The 16,819-nt window shown below is 52.7% G+C and overlaps 1 protein-coding gene across 3 annotated transcripts in view; it reads left to right on the top strand.

The window, feature by feature from the left end:
• Positions 1-15,682, top strand: part of NADSYN1 (NAD synthetase 1) — a 54,502-nt gene extending 38,820 nt beyond the window's left edge. For all 3 annotated transcript variants that reach the window (XM_037998862.2, XM_008013029.3, XM_008013104.3), the window contains exons 16-21: positions 252-358; positions 5,490-5,621; positions 6,784-6,853; positions 12,286-12,414; positions 13,729-13,905; positions 15,458-15,682. In XM_037998862.2, the coding sequence (XP_037854790.1) occupies positions 252-358; positions 5,490-5,621; positions 6,784-6,853; positions 12,286-12,414; positions 13,729-13,905; positions 15,458-15,508 (666 nt within the window). In that variant the 3' untranslated portion in view covers positions 15,509-15,682. The remainder of the gene's footprint in view (positions 1-251; positions 359-5,489; positions 5,622-6,783; positions 6,854-12,285; positions 12,415-13,728; positions 13,906-15,457) is intronic.
• The last annotated feature ends 1,137 nt before the right edge of the window (positions 15,683-16,819 follow it).

Below are 16,819 nucleotides of genomic sequence, written 5' to 3'. Positions count from 1 at the left end.
GCCCTCCTGGGCTCTGGGTGCTCCCATCTTTGAAGACAAGCCCCACTGAGCTTGCGTGAGCCCTGTGGAGGTGGGACAACCCTGAGAGGAAGGCCTCGGGACACCGTGGGACTCTGAGACTCTGATGTTCCCAGAACACTAGAGAGCTCCTAAGCTATTTTAATTTTCTGGTTTTCAAGAGTTTGCGGGTGCGCGTCTCCCATGTGTTCCTTTGTGAGGGAACCTGTTATTTCCTCTGTTGTGTTGTCCAGGCTCGAATACGGATGGTCCTCGCCTATCTGTTTGCTCAGCTGAGCCTCTGGTCTCGGGGCATCCGTGGTGGGCTCCTCGTGCTGGGATCCGCCAACGTGGATGAGAGGTGAGTGTGGCCCAGTGGCACACGATGGTGAGCCCCGAACCTCTCAGGACTCTGAGGGTGACACGCTGTGAGATTCTATCCTCCTGTGCCTCTCATGGCGGGTTTGGTACCTGGAACGACATCATTCCTCTAGAATTTCACCCAACCCGAGTGGCAGAGCTGATGAGCATTGTGTACTTGCCGGTGGCTCTGGGTGCTCACCACTTTCATCAGCCTTGTGGTTCTTCATCTCTCCTGCGCCTCAAATTCATCTTCCCACTGCCTTCTGCCATGGTCAGGCTCCCCTCTTTCTTCTAGGCTATTCCACTGCCTTTTAAGTCATTCCTTTGCAGCTAGTTTTTACCTCCAAACCAGAGTTCATTTTTTATGTGGACTGAAAATACTCCCCTTCTCATATTGCTTCCTTGTTCAACAAAACTGTTGTTTTCCAGATAAAATTCAAGCTGCCCCTCGAGCCCAGCAGTGGAGGCTCCTAGAAATTCTTTTCCAGCCTTGGTTTCCCCACTTCCCTTAGGTGAGCCTCTGCCCCTCTCAGCTCATCTGTGCTATTCTTAGTTGCTCCTTAGTAGCTGAGGAATTTCAAAAACTATTTGTCATGTATTCATTTGTTTGTCTATGCATCCATCTATCCATCCATCTATCCACCCATCCATCCATCTGTCCATTCATCTATCCATCTATACATCCACCCATCCATATACCCACTCACCTGTCCATTCATCCACCCATCTGTCTGTCCATCCATTCATCCATCCATTCACCCACCCACCCATCTGTCTGTCCACCCACCCACCTATGACCCATCTATTCATCCATCCACCCACCCACTCACCTATCCATTCACTCACCCATCTGTCTGTCTGTGCATTCATCCATCCATCCATGTACCCACACATCCCTCCACCCACCTGTCCATCCACGCATTCATCTACCCACCCACCTATCCATTTATCCACCCATGTGTCTGTCCATCCACCCATCTGTCTGTCTGTCCACTCATCTATCCATATATTCACTCACCATTTCATCTGTCCACCTACCCATCCATCCGCCCATCTCTCGCTTTGTCCATCCACCCACCCATCTGTCCACATTTCCTTCCTTCCATCCATCTATCCCTCCCTTTTTTCTATGGTGTGAGTGCCTTTTTTTTTGAGACAGTCTCGCTTTGTCGCCCAGGCTGGAGTGCAGTGGCGCCATCTTGGCTCACTGCAACTCCATCTCCCGGGTTCACGCCATTCTCCTGCCTCCGCCTCCCTAGTAGCTGGGACTACAGGAGCCCACCACCATGCCCGGCTAATTTTTTTGTATTTTTATGAGAGACGGGGTTTCACCGTGTTAATCTCAATGTCCTGACCTCATGATCTGCCCGCCTCGGCCTCCCAAAGGGTATGAGTGTCTTAATCACTCTGCATCCTTGCCTGTCTGCAGACATGTTCTCTTTTAAAACTGATTTTTTACTTTTAAATCCTATTTTATTGTTCTAATTACAGAAATCTGAAATTAACACCTGATGCTGTGTTAACATTCTCATCCTCCTCATGCATGTTTTGATCGTTGCTTTTCTGGTGCCTCTGGTGCCTTTGTAAGGGACTGATTTTTCAGGAGGGGTGAATGGTTGGTGTGTATTCTGAGCTCTGGTGTAGTCGAGGAGATTGATGTTTGGTTTGGATTTTTATTGCTTTTGTAGATGTGGAAGAATTTGATCTGTTATAAAATTGTGTTGTAACAGTTCCCCTCACAACTCTTGTCCATCATTTTCTAGTATTTAAAATGTTAACAAAGAAACGAGTATTTTTTCCAGGGCGGGATTGGGTTCTGGGAGCTGGAAAGTCTCTAGATGCCATTTAGAAAATAAACAAACGGGCCGGGTGCGGTGACTCATGCCTGTAATCCCAGCACTTTGGGAGGCTGAGGCAGGCGGATCACGAGGTCAGGAGATCGAGACCATCCTGGCTAACACGATGAAACCCCGTCTCTACCAAAAATACAAAAAATTAGCCAGCTATGGTGGCAGGTGACTGTAGTCCCAGCTACTCGGGAGGCTGAGGCAGAAGAATGGTGTGAACCTGGGAGGCGGAGCTGGTAGTGAGCCGAGATGGCGCCACTGCACTCCAACCTGGGCGACAGAACGAGACTCTGTCTCAAAAGAAAAAGAAAAAAGAAGCAAAGGTAATCCCTCAGCTGCCCCTTTCTGGCTGCGGGACAGAAGGCTCTGTAGCTGCGGACACGCCCCTCATGATGTAGCGAAACCCTTCTGTCTGTCTCACATGCCTCGTCCCCGTCTGCTGTCTTCTTCTCACTGGACACAGCCCGTCCTTCTCTTCCTCTGCGTTCTGGCGAGAATCTCAAGTGTGTAGTGTTGATTTTTTAAAAAATTTCCCTGTAATTCTGTTGTTGAATTGCTTCTGATTCTAGTTCCATTGCATCCCTGTCTGTTCGTCGGGGGCCTGTTGGACACCTGTCCCCCATCAGGCTTTCTTCCCGGTGGTGTGAATGAGTCAGAAACAATTCTTGTTCTCTGCAAGTAGGAGCAGACAGCGATAACCCAGCTGATAACATGTGTGTTGTAGGAAACATCTGCCGAGAGAGCTCAAGCAGGAGAAGGGAGAGCTGGGAGTTTGTAAGCAGCTTGCCCAGGGAGGGCCCTACTGAGAAGTGGGTTTCATAAAGGCCTGCGGGAGGCAAGGGTGGGTGGAGAAGAGCCTGTGAAGGCCTGAGTCGTGACTGCCCCAGGACTGAGGTTCCGTCATTGTCTCCCTGAAAGGCCTGGTCTTGAGTGGGGACTGGAAGACCCACAGAGCTGGTTTTGGAAAGTGTGCGGTGTGGGGCGGGGGAGGTGTGAGAAGCCGGAGACAGCTGTTTCCAGAAATTTCACTTCGAAGGGGAGGGGAGGCGCAGGATAAGCGCTGCCGAGATTAGCGGGGACAGGAAAAGGAGTTTGCTTTATTATTAGAGACAGGGTCTTGCTCTGTCACCCGGGCTGGAGTGCTGTGGCACTGTCACGGCTCACTGCAGCCTCGACTTCCTGGGCTCCAGCGATCCTCCCACCTTAGCCTCCCAAGTAGCTGGGACTGTAGGCGCACCACCACGCCTAATTTTTTTTTGTTTCCGCTCTGTTGCCCAGACTGGTCTCCATTTGTTTTCTTGCCTTAAGATGCTGTAAAGAAAAGACCAACAGAGAGAGGGTGGACTTGCTGGTGTGGGGCAGTGGGGATGTTGCTGGCGAGGAGATGAGAGCAGGTGACCAAGCAGGAGCGTGGCTTTGCTGGGGCCTGGCCAGCGCATCCATAGCAGCAGGAGGGGTGGGTTCAGAGGCAGGCCCAGGAGAAGGTTCCAGAGGGAGCAGGAGGGGAGGGGAGAGTGAAGCCAGCCCTGCGGGGTTAAGTTGGGGTCAGCACGGGAATGCAGAGCTGGGAGACTGTGTTGGAAGTGGGCATCTAACAACATGATTTTGGCTGATGGAAGTGACCAGCCTGAGGGAAAGCTCCGTGCAGAGTGCAAGAGGAGGGGACAGCTGCTGGAACTCGGTGGTCCTGTGTTGAAATTTATGGCCACGCCTATTGCTGGCTTCAGAGTCTCACCAATCCACCAAATCAGTCTTGATTTCACCAGAAAAAGTCTGCCTCAATTTTCCCCCTATAACAGTGCCTCCCCATCCCCATGGTCCCCAACCTCCCAGCCGGAGTTTCCTTCCGCCAAGACGAGGCAGCATCCTGGCCCCGTGGGTCTGCAGGTTGAGCTGAGCTCTGCACTGCGGGATTTCCCCTGGCTGTGCTCTCTGAGTCAGCCCGGGCGGATTTCCCCAGTCCTGGGCAGTCACTGGGGATGGAAGAGAAAAAGTGGTAAGATGGAAACTCATCTCCCATGGCCTGTCTGGCCCGTATCCCAGCTCCTGCTAAAGGACCCTTGGGCGGGACAGGACAGGGAGTGATGGGGCGACTGGGACAGCCCCCACTGAAGGCAGCACAGGGTCTCACTTGTCCCTCTGTTAGGACCCTGGCGGTCTTACACCCCCCGACATTGCTCCACGTGAGGGTCTGGAAGGGTGAGAAGGCGTGGAGGTGTGAGTTTGAGAGTGTCGAGAAATGCCTCTGGTGGGGTAGGCAGGGGCCAGCCTGGAAGGCCTTGCAAGGTCAAGGGCAGTGTTGAGGGGATTCAGACAGTGGAAGGGCCTGGCCTGGCCTGGTGTGGCGGAGATGGGTGGGCAGCCAGGAGTCCCGTGGAGAACCTGGAGGCCTGTGCCAGCGGTGGCAGTGGGGTGGGGTGGAGAAGGGCGGCTGGAACCCAGTACCACTAGGTAAGTGCCTTCAACAACACGCATTTATGGTCCTTCAGTTCTGTGTGACGCATGTCCAGTATGGGTCCCCTGGCTCAAGTTAAGGTGTGGACATGGTGGGTTCCTTCTGGACGCCCCAGAGAGAATCTGTTTCCTGCCGTTTCCAGGCTCTGGAGTCCTGCCTTCTTTGGCTCACGACCTCCTCCGTCTTCACCACCAGCGGCCCCGCGTTTCTGTCTTTCCCCTGCAGTCAGGGCTCCCTCGACTCTCATTTTCACCCCCTTCTTTTAAGGACCCCTGTGATTGCCTTTCGGGCCCACCCTGCAATCCAGCATCAGCCCCACATCTCAAGTCCCCACCTGAGTCCATCTGCAAAATCCCTTTTGCCCTGTGCAGTGACAGAGTCACAGGTTCTGAGGATTAGGACGTGGGCATCTTAGTGAGGGATGGATTCTTCTGCCGACCGCAGGCCTCAGAGTTGACAGGCAGGGGAGGGGCCCGGCCGCACGGGCAGCAGAGTGTCTGTCCACGTGTGTCGAGTCCCTACTCACTCCCGACACCCCAAGGCCTCTGTCCCTCAGCTCTGTTCAGACAGCTGCTCCCAGCTCCGTGCTGGTGACGCCCAAAACCTGCCTGCCATCCCCGTTGTCTCCTCTGGTGTGCTCAAAGGCCCTCCCGGGTCATCTGCAGCCTCTGCCACCTTTGCAGGTTGCTCTGGGACTTCTCCAGGAGGCTTGAATTTGCCACACTTCTGGCTTCAGGGCCCCTGGAAGAAGCAACTCCATGGACGGCTGGGGTTGATGGAGTCTGTGGCCCCTCGGGAACCCGCGCTCTCTCTCCCTCTCCCTGCAGTCTCCTGGGCTACCTGACCAAGTACGACTGCTCCAGTGCAGACATCAACCCCATAGGCGGAATCAGCAAGACAGACCTGAGAGCCTTCGTCCAGTTCTGCATCGAGCGCTTCCAGCTTCCTGCCCTGCAGAGGTGAGTGTGCTCACGGGCTGTGGCTCCACAGCCACGGGGCTCCTCTCCCAGCACAGGCCTGGCCACCCTGGCCCACACTCAGGCTCCTTCGTAGCTCCTGTTGCCTGCTGAGTAGTCCTGCCCTTGAGCTGGCACTTGCGGCCTGTGACCAAGCCTCCCTTTCTTCCTGTGGGTGCCTCCACAGCCCCCCGACTCCGGCCAGATCACAGACCTGTGGCCTCCTGCCTTCCCCGCCTGCCCTGCCTCCCTTCCCCAGGCCGAGGCTTGGCGGACCGAGGCTCGCCACATCTGAGCAGAGCACCTGTGCTTTAGAAGTGACAGAAGACGGGGCCGGGCGCGGTGGCTCAAGCCTGTAATCCCAGCACTTTGGGAGGCCGAGACGGGCAGATCATGAGGTCAGGAGATCGAGACCATCCTGGCTAACACAGTGAAACCCCGTCTCTACTAAAAAATACAAAAAACTAGCCGGGCGAGGTGGCGGGCGCCTGTAGTCCCAGCTATTCGGGAGGCTGAGGCAGGAGAATGGCATAAACCCGGGAGGTGGAGCTTGCAGTGAGCTGAGATCTGGCCACTGCACTCCAGCCCGGGCGACAGAGCGAGACTCCATCTCAAAAAAAAAAGAAGTGACAGAAGACGGATCAGTGCCCAGACCTTTCCTCAGCCTTTGCCAAGGTTTCCTGCCACAGGAATGTGTTTTCTTCTCTGCTTATTCTCACTGAGGTGACCGTGCCCCCCAGGGGACAGCAGGCAATGTCTGCAGACATGCTTAGTTAGCTTCGCCACACGGGGTGTGCTGGACATTAGCAGGTAGAGGCCAGGGGTGCTCTTCAACATCATGCAGTGCACAGGCCATTGACATTCCCTACAGCAGAGTCCCCTTGACCCAGGTGTGGATGATGCCTGGTGGACTGGCCCTGCACTGTGCCTCCATCTCTGCCTCTCCTCCTGGGGTCGGGAGGCCACAGCAGTGCCCACGCTCCTCAGCCCAGGGTGCTCACCCCCGCTAGGAAGCCCAGCACCGCAAGCCTCGGTGATGTCTTGCCCAGGGTGAATGGAGTGACCAGGGCCAGCATACTCGGGAAACTTAGTTTGGGGATTCTCTCCCAGAGCTCACACCACCCTCGCAGCTGCACTGACCCACCTCTGTGTGTTTTGGCTGCAGCATCCTGTCGGCGCCGGCCACCGCAGAGCTGGAGCCCTTGGCTGATGGACAGGTGTCCCAGACCGACGAGGTAATGGCAGTGGCTTTGCCACGGTGCTTCCTGCCCTCCTCCCCACCTCCTGCATGGTGGTGCTGGCTCTTCCCACCTCCCTCCTGACCCCAGGAGCTGTGCTCCATCACTGTCACTGGGTCCCTGGCCTGGGTGCCCCGGGCTCAGTGTCAGTCACATTGCTGGCCTTTGACACTTCAATTTACTTCCTCATGGTTGGGGCCCCGGAACGAGGATGACATGGTGGGAGGGAAGGGAGAACAAATGGCAGGCGGAGGAACACAAGTCCCTCGCAGGCAGGAGGGGCATCTCTGCTTGTGCTTTAGCGTGACCTAGGAGGAGAATTGCCCTTGACTCCTCCACTGCACGCTGGCCCTTCATGATGAGGCCCAGGCTGTGGTTTTTAGCTTAATGGATGCTGGGAGAAGTGGCTGTGGGCTTTTTATGATAAGATCCATGACACTCTAGCCTCTTAGGTCACAAGGACTTGCTGCTATAATTTCTTCCAAGCGTTTTCTAGTTTTCATCCTTACATTTAGGTCTGTGATCTAGTTGAGTTACTTTTGTGTGTGGTGTGAGGAAGGGGTTCAGTTTCATTCCTTTGCATGTGAATATCCAGTGGTCCCAGCACCATTTGCTGAAAGGATGATTCTTTCCCCCATTGATTTAGCTTGGCACCCTTGTTGCAAATGTAGGATTTATTTCTGGACACTAAATTCTGTTCCACAGATCTTTTCTGTTTTTCCTTATGCTGGTCCCACACTGTCCTGATTATTATAACTTTGTAGGAAGGATTTTGGCTACTCTGAGCCTCTTGAATATCCATATGAATTTTGAGATCAGCTTGTCAATCTCTGTAGAAAAAAAAAAAAAAGCTTGCATTTTGATGGAGATTGCATTGACACTGTAGATCAGTTTGGGGAGTTCTGCTGTCTTAATCATAAGAACTCTTCTGATCCATGAACATGGGACATGGAATGTCTTACTTAATTTAAGTTGTCTCTAATTTTTCTTTTTTTTTTTTTTTTTTTTAGACAGTGTCTCACTCTGTTGCCCAAGCTGGAGTTGCAGCGGCACAATCTCAGCTTACTGCAACCTCCACCTCCCTGGCCCAAGCAATTCTCCTGCCTCAGCCTCCTGAGTAGCTGGGATTATGCGTGTGCATCACCACGCCTTGCTAATTTCTTTGTATTTGTAGTAGAGATGGGGTTACACCATGTTGGCCAAAACATGAGGCCTCAAACTCCTGGCCTCAAGTAATCCGCCCACCTTGGCCTCCCAAAGTGCTAGGATTACAGGAGTGAGCCACTGCGCCTGGCCTCTAATGTCTTTCAACAACGTTTTTTTCTAGTTTTCAGAATTTAAGTTTGCACTTCTTTTGCCAAATGTATTTCAAAATATTTTATCATTTTTGATACTCTGGTGAATGGAGTTATTTTAATAATTTCATGTGTAGATTGTTCATTGCTACTTTATAGAGAAACACTGTTGATTTTTGCATATTGACCATATACCCTGCACCTTGTTGAGCTCATGTATTAGTGCTCAGAGCTTTGAGTAACCTCCTTAAGATTCCGACTTACAGGGTCATGCCGTCGCAGCTAGAGAGAATTTCTGCCAAGCCTGATGATCCTAACCCAGGGCAGGCCCAGGCTGATCGATGTGTTTGTGTTACTATTTTTTAACAAAAAAAGTTAAAAAGCAAAATAAAAATCTTTTTTTAATAGAAAGAAGCTTATAGAATAAGAAAAAATATTTTTACAATTAGATCCGTGACCCTCCAACTTCCTTAGGTCACAAGGATTTGCCCCTATAATTTCTTCCAACAGTTTTATCGTTTAAGTCCTTATGTTTAGGTCTGTGAGCCAGTTGAGTTAATTTTTGTGTGTGGCAGCTGACAGTGTATTTGTGTTTTAAGCTGTTATTATAAGAGTCCATTTTTTTTTTTAATTAAAAAGTTTATAAGGTAAGGCTGAGTGCGGTGGCTCACGCCTGTAATCCCAGCACTTTGGGAGGCTGAGGCGGGCAAATCACTGAGGTCAGGTGTTCAAGACCAGCCTGGCCAACATGGTGAAACCCCATCTATACCAAAGAAATACAAGCAAAACAAAACAAAACAAACAAACAAAAAAGTGTATAAGGTATAAAGGTTACAATAAGCTAAGGTTAATTTATTATTGAGGGAAGAAAAATATATTTGTATTAATTGACTGTAGCCTAAGTTTACAGTGCTTAGAAAGCCCACAGTAGCATCCCAGGCCTTCCCATTCACCCACCACTCACTCCCTGACTCACCCAGAGCAGCTTCCAGTCCTGCAAGCTCCAGTCCTGGGAAATGCCGTATGCAGGTGTCCCATCTTTTATCCTTTCTACTGTATTTTTACTGTCCCTTTTCTACATTTAGATACATAAATACTTAGCATTGTGTTAGACTGGCCCAGAGTATTCAGTAGAGCAACATGCTGTGCCCGTGTGTAGCCAAGGAGCTCAGGCTGTACCATGGAGCATAGGCGTGTAGGAGGCTAGACGATCTGGATATGTGTAAGTGCCTTGAGGATGTTCACAAGATGCAGTGGCCTGGCCGTGTGTTTCTCAGACCGTATCCTGTCATTAAGTGATGCGCGCCTATCTTTCTTGATGATCCATTGATTTCTTTTGTTTTGTTTTGTTTTTGAGATGGAGTTTTGCTCTTGTTGCCCAGGCTGGCTGGAGTGCAGTGGCGCAATCTCGACTCACCGCAACCTCTGCCTCCCGGGTTCAAGCAAGCAGTTCTCCTGCCTCAGCCTCCCGAGTAGCTGGGATTTACAGGCATGCGCCTCCACACTCGTCTAATTTTGTATTTTTAGTAGAGACGGGGTTTCTCCATGTTGGTCAGGCTGGTCTCGAACTCCTGACCTCAGGTGATGCGCCTGCCTCGGCCTCCCAAAGTGCTGGGTCTACAGACCCACCGTGCCCAGCCTCGCCATTGATTTCTGTAAAGTCACTAAGGTGTCTCTCTCATTACGGATTTTAGTTGAGTCTTCATTCTTTTTTATTGGTCATTTTAGCTAAAGGTTTGTCAATTTTTTTTTTTTTTTTTTTGTCTTTCCAAGCATAACTTTGTTTTGTTGATTTTCTCTATTGTCTTTCATTAATTTCCCTCTGGTCTCTGCCATTTCCTTCCTTGTGCTGGCTTTGGGTTTCATTTGCTCTTCTTTTTCTAGTATCCCAAGGTGGAAAGTTAAGTTATTGATTTGAGATCTTTTTCTTTTTTAAGGTAGGTGTTTACAGCTACAAGTTTCCCTCCTAGCACTGCATTCAGTGCCTCCCATACGTTTTGGTCTGTTGTCTCTTCATTTCATTTATCCAAGTATTTTCTGATTCCCTTGGTGACTTCTTCGTTGATCCATTGATTATTTAGGAATATGCTCTTTAATTTCCACGTATCTGTGAATTTCCAAAATTTTTGTTACTGAATTTGTACTTTTATTCCATTGTGGTGAGAAAGCACTTTGTGTGACTTCCACATTTAAAGTTGTCTGAGGCCTCTCTCGTGGCCCAGCAGATGGTCTGGCCTGGGAAGTGCCCCGTGTGCCCTTGGGAGGAAGGTGGGTTCCGCGGCCGCTGGGTGCAGCGCCCTGCAGCCATGTGCCAGGCCTCCCTGCTTGACAGAGTTATCTGTATCTTCCATTTCCTTGCTGATTTTTCATCTTAGTTGTTCTGTCCATTATTGAAAGTGGGGTATTGAAGTCTCCAGCTATTGTTGAATTGAAGGAATTAAATGCTCACTTCATGGGAAAGAAACCCCTCAAGCAGCCATTTGTGCACAACCCGTCAGGTGCTGGGGACTCCATGGAGAGCAACACAGACATGGCCACTGCAGGAAAAACACTTAGAGTCCCCCGTAGGGACAGACAAGAAGGCCCAGCGATGGCTGTGGCCATACTGTCTGATGATGGCCCTGGGGTGTGGTAGGAATCCAGGGGAAATCTGAGCGGGTCTTGAACAATGGAAGGGGCCTGAGTTGTATGAGCCTCAGGGTGAAATCGGCTCCTCTGAGCCTGGCTTGAGGCATTTGTTGCCTGGTGCTGTGATAGTGATACCAGCGGCACCTCATGCTCATGGCCTCCAACATGGCCCCGATTTCAGTGAGCCCCCAGCCCTCTTCTCTGAGTCCCCCACACTTCAGGGCACGGGCTCAGGAGGGCAGCAGACAGGCTCCATCTGCTCCGTGTGCCATGCCTTCCTCGGATGATTTGTGGGGCTACTGTCACTAATGACCCGGTGGCTTAAAACAACAGGAATTTCTTCTCTCACAGATCCAGAGGCCAGGGTCTGGAATCAAGGTGTTGGCAGAGTCCTGGTCCCTCCGAAGGCTCTGGGGCAGTGGTCCCCAGTCTTTTTGCACCAGGGTTTCCTGGAAGACAATGTTTTCCACAAACAGAGGGTGGGAGATGGCTTTGGGATGAAACCGTTCCACTTCAGATCACCAGGTGGTAGATTCTCATGAGGGTCGTGCAACTGAGACCCCTCGCTCGTGCAGTTCACAGTAGGGCTCGCGCTCGTGTGAGAATCTGTGCCACCGAGGATCTGGTGGGAGGCGGAGTTCAGGCGGTAATGCTCACTCACCCTCCGCTCACCTCCTGCTCTGCGATCCAGATCCTGACAGGCCAGGGACCAGTACCCATCCATGGCCTGCGGGTTGGCGACCGCTGTTCTAGGGGGTCCTTTCTTGCCTCTTGTGCCTTCTGGGGACTCCAGGTGTTCCTTGGCTTGTGGCTGCGTCACTCCATCCTTTGCTTCCTTCTTCCTGTGGCCTCCCGTTCTCCACGTGTCCCCCTGGCCCTCATAAGGGATGTCATTGGATGCAGGGCCCACCCCACATTCAGAGTCATCTCACCTTCAGATTCTTTACTTAATTACATCTGCGGCTGGAGTACAGAGCCGCAATCTTGGCTCACTGCAGCCTCGATGTCCTGGGCTCAGGTGATCCTCCCACCTCAGCCCCCCAAGTAGCTGGGACTGCAGGTGCACACACCACCACACCCAGCTAGTTTTTTATTTTTTGTAGAGACAAGGTCTTGCCATGTTAAACCCCTGGGCTCAAGCAGTCCTCCCACCTCGGCCTCCCAAAGCGCTGGGATTACAAGTGGGAGCCACCACGCCCGGCCTACGCACTTTTCCAAATAAAGTCCCATCCCCAGGAACTGAGCCTTCAGACACGAGCGCTCTTGGCGAGCCACAGGTCCTCCACTGCAGTCCTCCAAACCAAGTGCCTGGTTCTTCGTTCCTGTTTTCCAAATGCTGCCTCCTTACTGGCTGACCAGCGATGGGGAGTAAAGCCCACCTCTGCTCCTGCCTCCCTGGGAGAGTCTCACCTCCTGGGTCTCTGGTCCCCAACTCCAAAAGAAGCTTTAGGCTGTCCTCGCGCTGTGACTTGCTGTCACTGTGGAACGGATTTTTGTCGTGCACAGGAAGATATGGGGATGACGTACGCGGAGCTCTCGGTCTATGGGAAACTCAGGAAGGTGGCCAAGATGGGGCCCTACAGCATGTTCTGCAAACTCCTCGGCATGTGGAGACACGTCTGCACCCCAAGACAGGTAAAGCCCGTGGGACGTGTCACAGAGGCAGGCCAGTTAGGTAATGTCCCCTTTGCAGAGGCCAGTTTGACCTGCAAGAACAAGTAGACAATGGTGTGACCCTAACATAATAAAACTGTCTCACACGGTAACACTCTCCAGTTGTTTTTACCAACTCTGGTCTTCTGCTGGCCCAAAGTTAATCTATGTGAGGCTCACCCACAGCCGGGTAAACACGACATGAAACAAGCCCTCCCTTTCTTTGAGGGCAGAATGTAAACTTCAGGGTCAGAATAGTATTGCTTTTCTGCTAGTTGTGAGTCTTGCCGGGGCTGAAGCCCACAAGCGTGGTAGTCCCATGGAACCTCCTGGAAGCCTTGTGAAATAAGTCTTCATAGCATTTATCTCAGATCTCCCGAGTCAGCATGCCATAGCATCAGAGGCAGGGAACCCCATTTTCATAGCATCAGAGGCAGGAGACCCCATTTTCATAGCATCAGAGGCAGGGAGACCTCGTTTTCATAGCATCAGAGGCAGGGGGACCCCAGTTTCATAGCATCAGAGATGGACCCCGTTTTCATAGCATCAGAGGCAGGGAGACCCTGTTTTCATAGCATCAGAGGCAGGGGGACCCCAGTTTCATAGCATCAGAGATGGGGGACCCCGTTTTCATAGCATCAGAGGCAGGGGACCCCGTTTTCATAGCATCAGAGGCAGGGGGACCCTGGTTTCATAGCATCAGAGGCAGGAGGGCCCTGGTTTCATAGCATCAGGGGCGGGGGACCCCGTTTCATAGCGTCAGAGGCAGGGGGACCCCGTTTTCATAGCGTCAGAGGAAGGGGGACCCCGTTTTCATAGCATCAGAGGCGGGGGGCCCGTTTTCATAGCGTCAGAGGCAGGGGGACCCCGTTTTCATAGCGTCAGAGGCAGGGGGACCCCGTTTTCATAGCGTCAGAGGCAGGGGGACCCCATTTTCATAGCATCAGAGGCGAGGGACCCCGTTTTCATAGCGTCAGAGGCGGGGGGCCCCGTTTTCATAGCATCAGAGGCGGGGGGCCCCGTTTTCATAGCGTCAGAGGTGGGCGGCCCCGTTTTCATAGCATCAGAGTTAGGGGAACCCTGTTTTCATAGCATCAGAGTTAGGGGGATGCTGGTTTCATAGCTCAGCCAGCGCCCCTGGCATGAGCCTGGGCATCCCCCATGCCTGCCACTGGGGAAGGTCCTGTGTGGGGAGTAACCCATTAGCCGTTTGCTTGTGTGGTCCAGCATGGGAATTCCAGCCTGGGGTCTCTCCAGCTTTGCTAACATGAAGTTCGTGTGTTGCACGCCAACCAGGTCGCTGACAAAGTGAAGCGGTTTTTCACCAAGCACTCCATGAACAGACACAAGATGACCACGCTCACGCCCGCGTACCACGCCGAGAACTACAGCCCTGAGGACAACAGGTTTGATCTGCGACCGTTCCTGTACAACACGAGCTGGCCTTGGCAGTTTCGGTGCATAGAAAATCAGGTAAATCCAGCAGAAATGTTTCTTTCTCCATGTTTCGTGTCTGTAGAAGAAACGTGAGGTTATTTCCATGAAGGATTGAAAAACTTTCTTATATACACGGTGACTTTTTACTGTCCTCCTTTCTGCAAAGGGACAAGTATGTTTAAAGTATTTTTTAAATTTACTTTTCTCATGTTGACAAATAGAAGTTCTGTATATTGATGGTATACAACATGACATTTCGATATGTATGTCATGGTGAAATGGCTAAGTCAAGCTCTTTCACTGTACATGCATTACCCCACATGCCTATTATTTGTGTGTGGTGAGAGCACTTAAAATCTACTCTCTTAGCAATTTTCCAGTATTAACTACAGTCACCATGTTGTGCACTGGATCTGTTGAACTTACTTCTTTTGTGGCCTTTGACCAACATCTTCCCACCCACCAGCCCCTGCTGGCCACCATCGCACTCTCTGCTTCCACGAGATCACCTTTTTGCGATTCCACAGATGACTCAGACCATGCAGTATTTATCTTTCTCTGCCTGGCTTATTTCACTTAAGATGTTCGTCTAGGTTCATCCGTATTGCTGCAAATGGCGGAATTTCCTTCTTTCCGAAGGCTGCATAGTTCTCCACTGTGTGTGTGCACATATTAGGGACATTAGGTGATGACTGGAGATGATTTTGGTTATCACAACTGGGCTGGGGTCTGTGCTCCCCGCATCCCGTGGGTGAAGCCCAGGGATGCTGCTGAATGTCCTTCCATGCGCAGGACGGGCCCATCCCAACCCCACGCCTAGCAGAGAATTCTTTGTTCCACATGGTGGTGGTGCCAAGGTTGAGGAATGCTGACGTTTGGGGCTGGAAGGTGTTTGGGGCTGCATGGTTGTAAGGAAGAGATACTGTGTCTGGCTGATTTCTGTGGAATGGAACTTGCTGAAAGAGTGACTTAGAGCGTGGAAGGGAGGGCAGGGGTCACAGGGTCTGGAAAGCTGGGACTCAGGCCAGGTGGCTGCTGCCCTATATCCCTTGCTGTGGCTGGACGAACCCATGCGCCACACCCTGTCTGGGCTGGATGCCAACCTGCTCTGCCATCCTTGAATCCCAGTGTCCCTGGGTCACCGGGCAGTGGAGTGGCCAAGCCTCAGGTGATGGGCCCTGTCATTCGGCCACCCAGTTCAGGAGAGAGAGCTACCCCAGCTCTGGCCTCTGTAGTGGGCGGTGGGGGCTTGGCTCCCACCAAGATGCACTCAGGCGTGAGCTCCCCCAGATCAGGAAGGGGGTTCAGACGCTGTACAGCCAAAAGAGTGACACACGTAGGAACATCAGAGACAGATTCAGGTAAAGGTGGAGACACTGCCCTGCTGTCGTCTGCGGTGACAGCTGTGCGTGTGCTGGACCTGCCCCTCCAGGCTTTTCCAGCGCACACTCCCAGCATCCGGTGGAGACTCTGGTAATTTACTTTTTCACCTCTGGGACTTGTGACCCGCTTTTGGTGTGTGCCAGTGTTTCGACAGCCCCACAGTCTGTCCTCGCAGGGCTGTGGTGTCACAGGCCTCTCTTTCCAGGTGCTACAGCTCGAGAGGGCAGCGCCACAGTCCCTGGACAGCGTGGACTGAGGCCAAGTCCTTCCTGGAGGCCTCCTCTCCTCAGGGACCCCAGCGCCTCGTCACCAGCATTGCTGGAGCCAAGGGTAGGAGCCCAGAACGGCACGGCATATCAGCCGAGAAGGAGGGAACTTTTCAGTCAAATTCCTCAAAAAGAGGCTGGAATAAAGCCTGGGCTTAAAAAGAGGCTGGAATCCAATGCATGTGGTTTTGACCTTCCGCCAGCGCACGCTTCCCCACGAACTCTGGCACTCTCTGACAGAAGCCGCCTGGGTAGGAGAGGTCCAACCACCGCCCTGTGTGGCATCTTTGCTGCAAGAACAAGAATGGTGGCTCCCGGGCAGGGAGGGGTATCATGAGCAGAAAATGAAGGAGAGAAGACTTCCTCTCCCACCCATATACACCTTCCTGTCCTGGGTTCCAGAAGGTTCTGGGGAGATGGTCCCCGCAGAGCTCTCTTCCTGGGAGTCTGGGGACTAGTCGGCCTAGCTCCTGTCCTGTGGGAGAACCAACCCGTCTGGGCATGGGGCAGGGGCGGGGCAGGGGCGGGGCACTGTAGGTCCCCCTTCCTGTTCGTCTTCCTGCCATTCTGGGCACCTTTGTCTTTTTATGGAATGGGGTGAGGAGCGGCGCTTCCATCCTCTCCAGAGCTCCCCTTGGTCCTGGAACCCTCTCTCCAGGGTAGCCCCAGGGAGTCTCAGCCTCCCATCCTTGCAGGGTGAAGGTGAGATGAAGATGGGTGCACAGGCCAGAGCCTCCAGGAGGGTGGAGTGGGTTTGGGGTCTGTGCTGCCCACCGGGTGTCCGTCCTTTCTCTCCCCCATGCCCGGCCCCTCTGCCTGGAACACTCCTGCTTCCCAGCCTCACCTAGAGCCCCACACCGAACCCAGGGCCCAGACTGGGACACAGACCACAGCCAAGGGTGACTTTCCCAGAAAGCGGCTGGGGTACAGGGAGTGATCCTCCCACCATGCCACCTCTGTGGGTCTGCGAAGTCTTTCTTCCCCTGTCCCCGCTCTGTCTCCTCTCACTGTCCAGCTTTCCCTAAGCCGGGCTGTAGATTTCCCTCCGTCCTGGGCCACCAGGGAGCCTTCCAACTGTGATGTGCCCAGTACCGAGGTGGCCCCCAGCAGACCCTGTCCCTCCCAGTGTGCTGCCACTGGGGACGACCCCCAGGGGGTGGCTGCCCGAGGCCTCCTTGATCCATCCCGTTCTCACCATCTCTAGGTCATAGCAGTACTAAGTGGCGTGGTAGCAGAAAGTGGGGGGCACTCGGCAGGTGCTATTGGGATAGCAGAAAGTGGGGGGCACTCAGCAGGTGCTG

Source organism: Chlorocebus sabaeus, chromosome 1, assembly GCF_047675955.1.
Source record: "Chlorocebus sabaeus isolate Y175 chromosome 1, mChlSab1.0.hap1, whole genome shotgun sequence".
Lineage (NCBI taxonomy): Eukaryota > Metazoa > Chordata > Mammalia > Primates > Cercopithecidae > Chlorocebus > Chlorocebus sabaeus.
This window is presented reverse-complemented; position numbering and strand designations above follow the sequence as displayed.